The sequence below is a fragment of the Spodoptera frugiperda genome, chromosome 10 (assembly GCF_023101765.2).
Source record: "Spodoptera frugiperda isolate SF20-4 chromosome 10, AGI-APGP_CSIRO_Sfru_2.0, whole genome shotgun sequence".
Lineage (NCBI taxonomy): Eukaryota > Metazoa > Arthropoda > Insecta > Lepidoptera > Noctuidae > Spodoptera > Spodoptera frugiperda.
The window spans coordinates 9,493,249-9,509,168 of record NC_064221.1 but is presented as its reverse complement, the minus strand read 5'-3'; the positions used below and the strand labels follow the sequence as shown (position 1 = coordinate 9,509,168).

General features: G+C 36.7%; 1 protein-coding gene across 1 annotated transcript; it reads right to left on the bottom strand.

Moving 5' to 3' along the window:
* Positions 1-522: 522 nt before the first annotated feature.
* LOC118277661 (facilitated trehalose transporter Tret1-like) lies at positions 523-10,744 on the bottom strand. The gene is made up of 9 exons (XM_050696544.1): positions 10,553-10,744; positions 6,969-7,198; positions 5,654-5,828; positions 4,739-4,884; positions 4,230-4,356; positions 2,793-2,876; positions 2,042-2,259; positions 1,465-1,647; positions 523-904 (listed from the first exon to the last, which is right to left on the bottom strand). The coding sequence occupies exons 1-9, from the start codon at positions 10,611-10,613 to the stop codon at positions 656-658; spliced, it is 1,473 nt and encodes a 490-aa protein (XP_050552501.1). The 5' UTR covers positions 10,614-10,744; the 3' UTR covers positions 523-655.
* Positions 10,745-15,920: the final 5,176 nt, after the last annotated feature.

Sequence of the window (15,920 nt, the reverse complement as noted above, 5' to 3'; positions counted from 1 at the left end):
ACCAGCTTAGAACTTTAGAATATGTTTAACATTTTAGAACCATTTCTACAATAATATAGAAATGGTTCTAAAATGTATGTTCTATAAATAAAAACCATTTATAATAATAGGGTAGATGACTAATTTTTATTTTAATGTCCGTCTTGTAGATTATTTTAAAATATTAGACACGTATTTTTTATTTTCTTACGGAAACAAATACTTTCAAAGATATATCGATTTGAAATATCGCGTGACTTCACTTTAGAGCACGTTTTATACTCTATAGTGACGTAGTTAGCTCCCACTCCTAAACTTTGATTCGTGTTATCTAAGTATTGTTATCTTATATGACAAAATAAAAAAATACGTGTCTAATATTTTTTCATTACCTAACTGACGGACTAATTAGATTTTTAATTTTCATACCCCGTCATCATCCCTATTCTGATAGAAGACTTATCACAAAACTGATTTAGAAATAAGTATAGGAATGGGTAGGGGTTAGTGGGGAAAGTGTAAAAGAAATAAAGAAACAAAATATAACAACAATAATAAATAACAATTTAATTCACATTAAAAAATAATATCACACAAACAACCAACGACCAACATAAAGCGAACCAAACATTGGTTCCAACATTCCAACATTGGTTTACCAAAGTCCAACTCACTCTCACTTAACATTCTTAATACTCGGTCTTCTCTGTTTTAAGAAGAGAAGTTGAATGGCATCTGCTGACAATCCTTTGGTCTCTGGGACGCAGAATTGGCTGTAGATAGCCCCAGTGAAACAGACTACGGAGAAGAAGTAGAATACTGGTCCCAATCCTATAGCTTCTACTAAGGGGTGGAAGATGACCAAGGTGAGGAAGTTGAAGATCCACGTGAACGCCATCACGACGCTGTTGCAGAAGCTTCTGACCTGGAATATGTGAAGAAAAGGTTAAGTAATCATCTAATATAGGTTACTGATATACGTAAGTATTACAAGAGGTTGATCGATCAGTTAGACTATTTTATAATTGTCATGGTGTTTTTCCACCAGAAATGGGCGAGCATTATTTAAACTTGTTTTTTTTTTCTTTCATGAACGCATTCATTTTCTGTATACCCATGAAGCAAGTATAAAGAGGAGTTGCAATTGTGTACTGTGACTCAAAATAGGCCCTGCCTTATGATATTGTAAATAGGTATAGATTGGTTATAAGCGCTCACAAGGTGGTCACATTAAAATGTAGACAATTGGCGACGTTTTTTTTTGTATGGGACAGATACACGGAGATAGACAGATACACAGGTCGTAAGGTGCACGGAGAGTTGCATTATGTTAAAGGGAAATCAAATTTGAAATCTCCTCTTTGTATTTGCTACATGTATACTTATATACTTGACCACGTAATGCAAATAAAAAAAAGAATAAAGCTATGGAAGATAAAAAGTATTACAATGCAAAAATGATCTAACAAAAACTATATACATTACCTCTGGCAAGAATATTTCAGCCGTTAATACAAATGGTATAACAGCGCATCCTAGTGTGAATATGAAGCTGAACCCGTATATGAGTAGCACGGTGAACCATGCTGGAGCCCAGTGGAACTGCAGCTGTGCTCCCAGCAGCACTGTGCAGATACCTGAGCCACCGGCTGTCAGGATTAGGAGGAACTGAAGAAAGAAGAAGAAAAGTGAGGATTTTGTTTAAAGAAGCGGCAATAGTTTTAACTAGTAATATACCATTTACCGTGACAATGCGGAAATGGTTATACATTATAGATATTATGTATTCTAGTTTTCTGTTTAACACTAGACATAATTCCAGATATTTTCAAATTAACTGTTTTATAGGATATTTTAAATAATTGTGATTATCTCATAAGAGATTGGATTTCATGCACAAAATTTTTAAGATTTTGACAATCTGGGACAGCTGGCTGCTGACGTGGCCAAAAGACTTCTTTTAACAAAGTGCAAATCAATGTTAGTCTGAAATAGAATCAAAGACAATCAGTGTCTTACACTTAATTTGTTGGTTAGTTCATATAATTCAATATTATCTCACCTTCCTCCCAAACCGATCAATAGCCAGTACACACAAAATGCTAGCTACCAAGAAGTCTAAAGCTAAGAAGATAGCACACTGATTGGACGGCATCGAAGGAGCAGCCTCCTTGAACAGTGGCTCGGCGTATACTTGGAGTACCACACAACCCATCATGATTGTTAAAGCCATGATTATAAGCACCATCATCAGAGCACGCTTTGATGATTTCGATTTTTCTGTGGAAGATGATGAAATATTGTTAATGAATCGAGGTTTTATGCTCATCAAGGAGTTGTTAACTAACAGAGATGTATTAATAAAAATGTGGTTACGTCTACAATACTATATCCTTTTATTTATTAAGGGGGAAATATCATGCAATGACTTCTCCCGCCTTGAGCGAGTTCAGAGTGTCAGACTCTTACTGACTAAAAACCACCCCGTTCTTACTCCTGCTTTTCGAATCAGAGCTGGGGCTCTGGTACTTATAAAACTTGCCAGGTAGTACGCAGCTCATATCACTATATTGGACTTTACTCAGCATACTTAACTACATATATATTTTGCCGATTAACTGTTTTTTTTTAATCAAAATATTTATGAATTTCGAGGTTTGAATCCCAAGACGCTTTATAGTCCTGGCCGCAACTGCGCACTTGATGTTACGTTACGTTACAGTTCTCATAAAAAAATGTACTAGACGTAACGTAAACGCAAACCTTAAACCTTTGACACACCACCTAATCATATAAACTGCATAGTAACTTACTGAAATGTTTCCATGCAGACTCTTTCTTCCTTTCTTCTGGAGCCCCTAATTTCTTTTCTACTAATTCTCCCAGAGTCTCTGGATCTGAAATTAATTAAAAGACAAATGTTAAACTACAAATTCTCATCAATTTATTGTTTTATCCCTCATCATCAACATTAACATCATCAGTCTGTTCTCGTCCACTGCTGGACATAGGCCTATCTGATCTCCTACTCCTCCTCGCTTACTTACAATAAACTCAAATAAGTTTTTTTATGTTAAATGGGCCGACGTTTGGCCGCTATCTCGCCTGATGGTAAGTGATGATGCGACCTACGATGGAGCACGTCTGCCCATAAGCAACCTATTCACTCGGGCTTTGAAGACACCCAGGTTGTACCCATCAGGAAACACAGACTCCGGCAAGGAGTTCCACTCCCCAGCAGTTCGCACAAGGAAGCTTGAAGCGAAGCGCTTCGTGCGAGTGGGTGGGATATTCACCATGAAACGGTGACGCCTCGCCGATTGTCTTGTGGTTCGATGATGGAAAGGACTAGGAGGAATCAAGTTGTGCAATAAGTAAAAATTTAATTAGTTTGAAAGCTATTGTAAGTTGCTTTTTTATAATATACTACATAGTTTTCCCTGCGTCATTTTGTTTTGCGAGGTGGCCATAATGATATAAAATATAATTACATTATCTTAGTTAAGAAAACAATTGTAAAGTTATCTAAGACGTGTTATGTGGGCGCGTAGTCAGTTTTTAATTCGTCTAAGCCTGCAATAATTATCTTTCTGCAAAGTTATTTGCGTGACTGCTGAGCAAGCGATTTTGAACTTAATTGTTTAGGCAAAAAAAATGTGTTGGTGCGTTGACTTAAATTCTGCACGAAGTTGCGCGGGTCAATTAAATAAAGTTACCTATTGCAACTTAATGACATAAATACACAATTATATAAACGAAAAATGTTTACATGTATAAGTTTAACTACTGCTGTGAATCTTCGAAAAATTGCATAATGTTTTAAACGAATCAAACACGACACCGATTATGACCGGATTAGCAGAAACTAATCAGAAGCTGATGTAGTATTGCCATCTTTGTTGCAGCGTGTAAATGAGATGGAGCTAAAACAGACCACTCCATCTAATTTACACACTGTCACAAATATGACCCATGCATTTCCATATGATTGTCGCCAGTTGAGCAAAATATTATTACGTTTTAGCAACAGCGACATCTATCGCAAAGAACCAGCATAAGCAACACAAGTAAGTTCGGGAACTAAATAACAGATGGCGCGCTTTACAATTTCCTATATAGCGGATACGCCGCACGAATATTTTTCATTAATTAAAAAAAATAAATTTTTGTATTAACTCAAGCAGTTCTACTGGTGTATTATTTTTTTTTATTTTCTTAAAAGTACTATAATAAAAAGTAAATCTACTAACCATTATCTCCTTCAAGTAAAGTTTCCAGTCTCGGGTCAATCTGCAGTCTGATCTTAGCGATCTCAGCTTCTACCTCCTTGGACTTTACATCCAGTTGCCTGTAGAAAGATATTGATTTTGCTGCATCCTGTAATTATTCAATATAGAGTTTATATAAACACTCTTGAAATAGGTAAATTATTAATTTAAAACGTGAGTAAAACCGTGTTTCCAGTCGAGTTAATTCACTTTAACTGTATAATGTATTGGCTTTTAGGGAACAAAGAGTAAAGTTCTCTAAGAAAAGGAGGATCCTCCGACCAGGCGAGGTGATCATGCCTGGCAGGCTTTCTGCCCAACTGTTGTTCGTTGGGATTTCATATGTGCGATGCAGGATATTTATGACGTCATCCGTTGATTTGCTCGTCGATAGCCTATGTGCGACTTCTGTCATCTGTCACTTGTCAGGTGTCGCCACAGGCTTAAGCTGTAAAAATATTTTTTATTAACAAATAAATAAAATAAAATACCTCTTCCCTTCCCACAAGTACCAGGAACACAGGAGACTCAGGAAGTGTCAGAAGTAGTAACACACAGAGTATGGACAGCCCCAAGTGTGTGTATAAAACCTCCATGTAAGCTAAGTTGCCGCCCAGTGCGTATGTTATCAGGATACCTGGAAAGACAAAGGATGATGAACTTTATTACGATGAATATATGGAATAAAGTTGAATAATGAAGTGGTTACTTCCTTGGTTCAGTTAGTTTTCAAAGTAGGATTGATTCTTTTACATACTTTTGGGTGAGCTGTTAATTTCTTTTATTACCGACATTTGGCCTACACCCTACATTATAAGTAAATTGTTTCAGCAATATCATGCTGCAGACATTGCAACTTTTTGCTCTATACAAAAAATAATAAGAAGAGAAAATCATCCAATGTTTTCTGCCGCTTTGGGTGAGACGAGAGGGAGTATCAGATAACCACCCTGTACCTACTTCTGATTTTCGAGCCGGAGCCCCGGTAAACCCGCTAAGTAGACCGCAGCTCTAGATCGTTTCTTTGTCGTGTCTTGTCGCCTACGTTTCCTTGGGCCTTTAGTATAATGTATGGGGACACTAAGAGAGCTAAAACGACAGTTCTTCAACTTTCAAATTTTGCAATAAAGCTAAAAATCTTATAAAGAATCATGCATGTTTTTTTTTGAGGGAGAAAATCATCAGCCAACCACCCCATTTCCACTCCCGTTTTTCGAACCGGAGCTCCGGTAACTCGCTAGGAAGTCTGCAGGTCCTAGTCGGCATCAGCTTTGGTAGTCTGATGGCTCTTTATTGCACGGGTCTAGTTCTGGTTTGGCCGCGAGCTACCCTTGCTCGCCGTCCGCACACCCAATCATGCATGTTTGGTATAACTTGTCGTATTACGTCATTATAAGCACACATACCTAAGAAATACCCCGAAGCAGAGCTCGCAGTGAGCCCGCCTCGTATGGAGTCGTGTGCTATCTCGGAGATGTAGATGATGGCCACGTTCTGCCCCGCGATGCCGATGCCGCCGATACACATGGAAGCCAGGACCAGAGGCACGCTCGACGTCACTGATATTATCAGCCATGTCAACTGGAACGAGTTAAGGAAATTAGTTAAAAGTCAACTGAAACGGGTCAAGAAAATGACTTAAAATAATAAAAAAACTAATAAACCAAACAACGTCGTTAAAATAATAGGAAAACTAAACAACGTCACACTTTTTATCCCCGAAGAGGTAGGCAGAGGTGCACATTACGGCACGTAATGCCGCTATACAATGTATATCCACTTTTTACCAATTGTTTTATAAGTCCCATGTAATAAGGGGTGAGTCTATTGCCATATACCGGACCCAATTCCAGACTCCGTGCTTCTACTGAGATAATACCCAGTAATACTTTGCTCGACACGGGAATCGAACCCCGAGAGATCGAGACCCCTTGCCCAGCAGTCGTAATTGCGACTACTCGACGCAACGCAAACGCAGTAAAATAATAGAAATAGAACTTTATTCGCATAATAATATGTTTTATTTTATCATTGCCATTTTTTCCCCAGTTATGTTATGAGTTCTAATATGGTTGTAATATACTTATTTTTGTGCCATTATGAATTTATTCGAATAATATAGTTGGGAGAGCCATGCGTCGTCGGCACATGTGCAATGGGCCGGATCAACCACAGCCTCACAGAAAACTAACGTGAAATAACAATTGCGTTGTGTTTCGTTGTGTGAGTGAGATTATCGAAGGCCCAAATACCCCTTAATTCCCCAACAACCCTTAAATTCCTATCTCCCAAAATGCCGGTAACGCACTTATAACGCCTCTGGTGTTTCGGGTGTCCATGGGCGGCGACGATTGCTTACCATCAGGTGATCCGCCTGCTCGTTTACCGACTTATTTCATAAAAATTAGAAAAGTTAGACGTTGCCATGGTACCGTGAGGTAGGTCCAAAATAGTTATGTAACGTATTATGGCTTCTATGAATGGTCTCATTAATGACGTCACAGGGAAGCCTTTGGCTGACCATGGCCATGACAAAACTACTCGTAAATTACATGGCTCTGTACTTTATTGAGAATACATTGGTTTGTGGTTACTGGGTTATACCATAACATTTTTGGTTCGCACAAAGAATTCTTCAGTGCGAGATGAAGATACGATATGTGATGAACAAACATCCAAACAAACAAACTTCCACATTTATAATATTAGTATATTACTTACAATATAAGGCACGGTAAACAATATAGTAGCATATTTTCTTCCGAAAGTGTTGAAGGCGTATCCACAAAACGGACTGACGATGAGTCCACCAATGTTGGGCAGACTGCCCAGTAGTGAGACATCCAGCGAAGACATTGGCCTGGATAGGACTGTTTCATTGGACATGAAGTTGCCCACTGTGTATGACGGCCATGATACCACGAATCCTGTTAGGCATGCTTGAAAACATACTGGAAAGGAAATACAAAACAAAAATTAATAACGCAATCAATCAATTTTATTCCCGAAGGGATATGCAGAGGTGCACATTACGGCACGTAATGCCGCTATTCAATATTTACTCACTATTCACCTTTTGTGTTTTATGTCTCATGTAACAGGGGGTGAGCCTATTGCCATTTACTAGGTACAATTCCAGACGCCGTACTACTACTGAGAAATTTTCAGAAAAACCGAATAATACTCAGTTATACTTTGCCCGACCCAGGAACCGAACCCAATACCTCTTATCTGGCAGTTGCACTAGACCACTCAACCAACGAGGCAGTCAAAAATTAATTATACATAAATACATTGTCTTGTTTCTGAGGTCAACGCTTTTCAGGTATGAAAATGTAGTATTTAATTTTAAAAAAAACCTACACCACCACTATAAGATTCTCTCTAGTGTCATGGTTGTGTTTACAAACATACAAGTTCACGTACACATAACACTCAGACCCGAAACAACAATTTGTGGATCACACAAAGAGTTTCTCTGTGAGAGACGATTACTATTTTTTGCTTATCACTATATGAGAAGTAAAATATTCTTCATTTTAATCATTTATAGCGTTCTTAATAGATGATAAATGTTACAATGTCAGAAAAGCTGTTGAAGTAATTTTGATGAGCAAAACCTACCTACCTCAATAAAAGCAAAGCCGCTAAAACAAACCTAGTTTCTCAACCTACCTCCCTCACTCTAAACAGCATTGTTTAAGGAAATAATATATCTTATATACTACTTATTTACTATCATCTTACACTATACGTATGACAATCATTATTATAATATTTACCCAGAATATGTTTAAATAAATAAAATGATAAGCATACCCACGTGTTTTATAGTATTGGGTTATAATTGACGCCATGTATACATTATACAATCGTAGATTAAATAATTATAAAGTTATTAATTACTGCTCTGTTGGTTGTGTAGTTGGGTATGGATCACGAGGTCTGGGATTCGATCCTAGATGACTGCTACCAAAAAATCTGTTGAATTCATCTTCTGTAAGAGTCTGTCGACTTGAACTGATATTGAGTTAAATCTTTATTTAAAAAGCGACGTCGCTGCGTCTTCGCACGGTGCTCATGATGAAGAATACCTCTATGACTTGAAACTAATAGAGCTTTTCTCTATTACTAATAGTCTCACGATAGTTATTATAAAAATGTAAAAAGATAATAATATATGATAAAATAAGACGATGTTTCATTCAGCAATTCAATGTAATTAAATTCAAATTATTTATTGCTTTCTTTAATTTGATATAAGTTCTTAAATAATATGCCTATGTATAGATAACTATTAAGGACCCCGTCGCGTACGCAACTTAAAGTCTAATGTCTAATGATCCCTATTGTTCTTAAAAAACTACATATACACTAGCGGACCCGACAGACGTTGTCCTGTCTACACGTCTTTAATTTGAAAATTTTAAACTTTTTTAATAAGCTAAAACATTCTGGACCTTTTTGATGAAAATTGTTATTCAAATGTTATGACAATATCTAACGTCATTAATATTTGACACTGCGATGGTAGCGCTTCTGTCGGATCCAATGTAAAACATTCCAAAATCAACAACTACTAATAAATTAAAAACTAATTAAAAAAACATTGTCCAGCGGACAAAATTGTGAATCTAAACCATTCTCAGATCCCCTTGAACACACACAAAAAAGTTCATCAAAATCGGTCCACTCGTTTAAGAGAAGTTCAGTGACATACACACTTACAGAAGAATTATATATATAAAGATTATCTGTATTCTAAACATTAACACTAAAGATTAAATTTCTTAATTACACAAGTATTTTATATCAATAATTGTATGTAGTTTTTATATTCTTATAATTTAGAATGAATTATGCTTGTACGAAGTCTCTGAAATATTGGTTCACATTAAGACCTTCCGATCTGTTCAGGTAGAAATCATAGACCTTCTAAAATTAAACGATCTAACTACTTCATGAGTGATATTATGACCGATTAAGGGAAAAAACATCTGTACTCTTAATACGCGTTTGCTTTACGTTTTAGTCATCAGACTTTTCATACATGCTAGTCAGTTTTAAGTACCTACTTTTAATTTGGCCCTTCTTTAATATATCGTTAATCTAGTCGATACATTAATAACTAAGGAAGTCTCCGTTTCTTTTCTCTGTACTTCAAAGTTTAGGCTAATAAGCACTAACTATTTCTATCACTGGTGATAACTTTGTAATGTTAAAAATATAATCGAATACTTATGTGTTAGATCCAAACTAAAATACATCAGTTTTTATATAAAAATCTTCACAAGTAATTCTAAACACTATTTCATCTAGACTAGCAAAATAAATCAAAATTTTTTATTTTCCTATTCGCCGTCACTTTTTTTTTATAAAATACACGTAATGTTTCTTCTTGGCTATAGGATAACTAATGTTTTTAAATCACGCATGAAAAGAAACCTTTAGAGAAAGTATAATAAAAAGCGGTATGGTAAAACTTCAGCAACGTCACGCCTTTTATCCCCGAAGGGGTAGGCAGAGGTGCACATTACGGCACTTAATGCCGCTATACAATGTACACCCACTTTTCAACATTTGTGTTGTAAGTCCCACGTAATAGGCGGTGAGCCTATTGTAAAACTTAAAACGTTCTATTTATTCCACGACCTACCCAAACAAACTTCAAACTATCTACTATCTTATATTTTTTTTATGATGATTAATTCTTAAAAAATATATTAAATATCATTATCAATTAATTCTTTTGAAAATCCTAATACAAATTACGATTTTGAAACACAAAACTGTCATGGTTCTCAATCAATTGAATAAAAACGTAAACAATCCGGGAAAACAGGTTAAAAATGAAAGTCCAACAATTTTAAAGGGGCATTAAAGAGCTGATGGCTGATTCTTGAAAAAAAAAAACAAGTTAATAGCGTCATTATCCTCAACCAAAAGTTAACAATTCTGCCGATTAGAACTCAAAATTTGGTTTCAATAAATTAAGCTGTGACTGGGTCTCAACCAATACAATACAAAAAGCTACCACTATGCTTAATAACGAGGGAGAACTTTATTTTATATATTTGGCTCACCAACAATTATTATTATTTACACGAAAGAAATATAAAGTAGATTCATTATAAGACATTTACTTGTGTTACAATCATTAAAAGTTGGTTAATGTTAATTTTTTTACAACATAAGAATACATCCAAAACGTAACAAATCAATATTGTGAAAATTGAGAATAATGATTTGTTAAAAAAAAGTTAAAGTTTTTTGAAGAAACACCCTGATACAAAAAAAAAACTCACTAATAGCAGTAGCCAAAACTTGAATCAACAATTCCTTAGTCCGCACTTTTTCCTTTTCCATATTTGAAAACAAAAAAAAAACAATTCTATTCTTTTTTTTCTTTTATCAAAAAAACTGACACACGCGTTCTATTTTCTCTTGCTAATCATTGAATGAGTGCTTTCTATACATTATAAGCCACTAAATACAGTATACAGGGAGATCATTACAATCTTATTTGTTTGCTGCCACGCTGGCGAGCAAACGAGAATGAGGCGCATACCGCAATTGTGTTCCTTGTTATCTTATTATTCAATAACAATGATTATTTGTCCTATTTGTTCATAGGTTGGGAAAAGAAGGATGGGATGTTTGGCGTCTTATAATACTATTATAGACAGAAGAGAGAGAGAGAGTAACTCTTTTTAAGCACTGTCAAGTAAAGTAGTATCTCTTTTGCGAAAAGTAGGTATCCATTTTGGTAATAGTTCCATCCATCCAATAGTATCCATTTTTACACGAGCAGACGGTTTACCTGAGTTTAAGCAATGGCCCCCACGAATAGACACCCGAAACACTAGAGGCGCATTGCCAGTCTTTTACGGGTTCGGAATTTAAGGGTAGTTAGGGAATCAGATAGATTTATAGATTATAATAATATAGAAAACACCTATCCTATAAATATCCTATAAGATGTTTTTAATTAAATCAGAACTCATTTGAATTGACTCTCCACTCGACTAGGAAATAGGAATGACCATTCAAACAACGCCTGCGTGATCATACGAGCATTTGTTTACACTTCTTCGTATTGTATGGAACTATATTTTCAACTTAGTAAACTATTCCGAATTACCGAATGTTCGAAATAGGAAATGGTCTGAAATTTCATATTACCTCAAAATTTTAAAAATGTCATTACAAAGAAAGACAAACAGAATACATTTTTATTTTGATATCAAATAAAAAACGTAAATTCAAATAGGTTGAACATAGATTAACTACTCGAAAAGGACATATGCCACACTCAGAGTCATTTAATGCTTACTTAAACTATTCCTTAGTAACGATTTTGTATGGAAAACAATTGCTAAGGACTGGGTTAAGTAACCATTAAATGACTCTGAGTGCGCGAGATAGACCACTTTTCCTAAGAAAATTAATTGGGAAAAAATCCTTAAATTCATATTTCTTCACTAGGTCAATGTAAAGGCAAAATGATGTAATAATTATAAGGTCAACAATATAATCGATTATGTTATTCCTATAAGTACTTAATATAATAAATAAAATTATTTATTCGTACCGCCACCCGACCGATAACTGGAGCATTCACCCCATTTCATTCTTAAGTGATACTCGATACAAATGTTAGTACCCGTATTTCTCTGTTCATTTTTATTTTAATAAAGAACAAATTGCTTAAAACTAAGTTCTACCACCTGCTTTGTCTGTTTTGAATAAAGTTAGAATACTACGAGTACCCTATTGTAATGCAAATGTGTGTACCTAATGCAGTCAACACACAGTGCAGTAATTTTCATTTGATTTATGATTTTATTCTATTTGTCATGTATTGTTTTTTTTATTTATATTATGTTATAACTCTAGAACAAGATTATATATTCTAATAAATTATTAGACATTATAATGATATTCTTTTTTAAAGATCTTTTAGCCCGTTCCCTTATAGTATGGTTTACTTGTATTTTTCGTACTTAAATCGAAGAAGCCAAGAATTAATTTTAGGGGCGGATTAATAGACGCTTAACTACTAGTTTATGGAATCGTAACACTTGTCCCACACATACATATATGTACACATAACCCAAAAATAAAATTGCGTCCTCTAAAAAAATGCAAAACTCATGTAACAATTTCAATGGAACAAAACTGCTACGCTCTATTTTTCCTAACAAACAAACATACAATATTCATATAAACTTATTTAATAATACAACTATATGTTGGTTATATTTTAAGCCAGTACACATATGCGTATGTCGTTTTACAACTAAAGATTAAACAAGCGGTGTCGACGTGGCTTTATTTGATCAGTTCAAACTTTTATTACTACTATGTTTGAGTTTATTCTTATGTAGGAGTTTTATAATATTTTTAGTAATTATTATTATTTAATTACTGCTTTGTTCATTACTGAGTATGACATCTTGAACTGATGCACGGGTTAGACAAAGTCAGCTCAAAGTGTATCTTGGCTTTCAATACTTACGAGTATTTTCGTCAGTTTCCACTTTGAAGCTCCCTCAAATCCGTCTCCACTACATTATTCCAACCTGCATCGCAGCCATATTGATAAACCCAACGGTTATTCACATAGTATGGATGTTTGGATATTTGTCTGTCAATCACGCTGAAACTACTGAACTGGAAAATGATATGGTGCTTATAAATGTTAGCCGCTTGAAACTAGTAGAGTACCTCGTCAAATATTTACGTGAGAAAGCCGAAAAACATAATAATTAACTTAGTATGTCTCACGAACATTATAATATTATAAACAAAATAGAAGTCACATGTATATGTATCATTTGGTACATTTAATAAATTACATAAAGTTTCGTCAAACTGCCTATCATGTGTTACACGTCAGGAAATACAATAAACTAATCATCTACAAACAAAAGGCTTTAAATAGATTTGAGCGTTGTTTAATGATAATATTTTTATTTTCTTATAAAGATTACGTGGAATATCGTCATTTAGGTGCGTGTTCAAATATTGAGAACATTCCCAAGTTACCGTTTTTAAAAGACTGTTTAAAAGTCTTCAGTACGTTCCACTCAGTAGCGTAGCGTGCTTTGGCCCTATAAAAAAATACTTGGGGGCCCCCTTTTTTGAGAGGAGAAAAATAGCCAACAACTTTCTCTAAAGCCTGTCTCTTAAGTCACAAAGAGGAGACTTACCGATGCTATAACAGTGAGCCTATGTTTGGGAGTAGTTAGAAATATGTTAATTTTCCTAAAGTTTCTGCCAACTTTTGAATGCATGCTTTACGCGAAAAAACAAGCCTCATCCTGCTTTGGTTGAAGCGAGAGAGAGTGTCAGACTCTTACTGACTAAAAACTACTCTGTTCTGGCTCCTGCTTTTCAAGCCCTAGCCCCACTTAGTAGATCGCAACACCGGGATCCTCTACACTTGGTTTGAGAGTGCAGACCAGAAGGTTCAGGTATTTCATTGCGCGCTGTCTCCCGATTTGTGGCCTTAATCGACTTTTACGATTATCACGAAAGATTTTCTTTTTAATAACGTTGCCACACACTAAAATTTTCTCCTGTGTCGTGGGTACGTTTATAAATATACAAGAATTACGAAACAATAATTTGTGGATCACACAAAGAGTTGCACTGGGGAGGTTTTTAGTCAGTAAGAGTCTGACACTCCCTCTCGCCTCGCCCAAGGTGGGAGAAGTCGGATGATTTTCCCCCTTCAAAGTTGTATGCCTTTTTTTTTTTTTTTTTTCCAAAATCATCCAATGACTTCTCCCGTCTTAGGCGAGGCAAGAAAGGGTGTCAGACTCTTACTGACTAAAAACCACCCCGTTCTTTCTCCTGCTTTTCGAGCCGAAGCCCCGGTAAACCCGCTAGGTAGTCCGCAGCTCCGGATCAGGCATCAACCCTACTGGGCCCCATCTGTGGTGGTCTGATGGCTCTTTGAGGCGCACGCGGAACGCGACGCGCCGCACGCACGGGTCTGGATCTGGTCGGGCGGCAAGCTACCCTTGCTCGCCGTCCGCAGGCCCGCACTTACGGTGGCCGGAGATCGTCTCGCGATCCCCTACGCCCGGAGTGTCTCTCGCGACGGCTGGGGCGTGAGGAGGTTTGTTCTCTCACGCGCCCCGCCTCCTCCTTAGCTAGCATGACTGCTTCGCAGAAGGAGGAGACGGCATCCCAGTCCCTCTCGCTCCGCACCATGGCCTGAACCAGTGCCGGGCGCGAGAGGTCGCCGTCGCCGACCACATCCCTGAGGACACGGCGGTGCTCAGCCCACGCAGGGCACACCGCCACCGTATGTTCTACCGTGTCCTCCGGGCGGTCCTCACAGTGATGACACCCGGGCGTTTCCTCCCGCCCAATAAGGAACAGGAACCTACCGAAACTAAAGTTGTATGCCTGGGCGAGCTATTGCTACATTTATTATCTATCCATTCTAAATCGCACATGTGCGACTTACGACTTATAGGCGCCATCTATTGACTTTACCAACAAACTTATCCTTATACCTATATTGAAGAAAACAGTCAGTCAGACCAATAAACTGGTAATATGCAATGCTCTTCACACTATCTCCGATAACTACTGATAAGATAATAGAGCCCATGACCCTACCTTGTACACAACGACTGCACGTGAAACTATACAAACCAGTATATCTTAGTCTCTCTTCGTATGATCATTACGCTTATTTAACGGTCACCCTATACTGGTTGATCCTTATACACACTTCTGCACATTGAACTATACAAACCATTTTATCTTAATCTCCCTTCGTATGATCATTAAACCTATTTTTCGGTCAGCTTATACTGGTTGTGTCTTGTATACACTACTGCACATCGAACTAACTAAACCAATTTATCATGGTCTCTTTTCGTATGAACATTAGGTGCATTCAACGGTCAGTTTATACTGGTTGTGTCTTGTATACACTACTGCACATCGAACTAACTAAACCAATTTATCATGGTCTCTTTTCGTATGAACATTGTGTGCATTGAAAGGTCAGTTTATACTGGTTATATAACTTTATGTATAGGTAGTGTGTTCCGTCATGAAGCATTACACTGTTTGTCTAGATACAATAAGACACAACAATAGTTCTGTTATAGCTGATCATAATAAAGTAATTCACACTTGCATTGAGTAATGATAAATTTAATTTTGGTATAAAGTAGCCATTCATTCATGTAATTGGGTTAGGTCTTTGTGAGTGGTGTCTTCTAGTAAATTCATTTGTGTTATAGCGGCTACACACCTTACGATTTAACTGTGCAGTTTTAACTGTATAGTCGAACTGTACAGTTAAATCATACGGTGTAGGCTATGTGCGGATCTGCAGACGGATAGTTCGGCGCTCGACCAGAACCAGACGCTCAAAGAGCCATCAGACTACCACAGATGGGACCCAGTAAAGCCAATGCCTGATCTCAGGTCGAAACCTGGTCGGCTTTCCGATTTTTTTTAATTTCTCATACGAATAATAGCATGGTGGTTTGATTTGTGACCAGTATGGTAGCAACAGACTCACAGCCTATTACATGAGTGTGAGAGAGCCGTGCTTCGGCACAAATGAACTGGCTCGACTGAAGAGATACCACGACCTCACAAAAAACTAAAAATTCTAAACACACCGACGCTTCTGGTGTT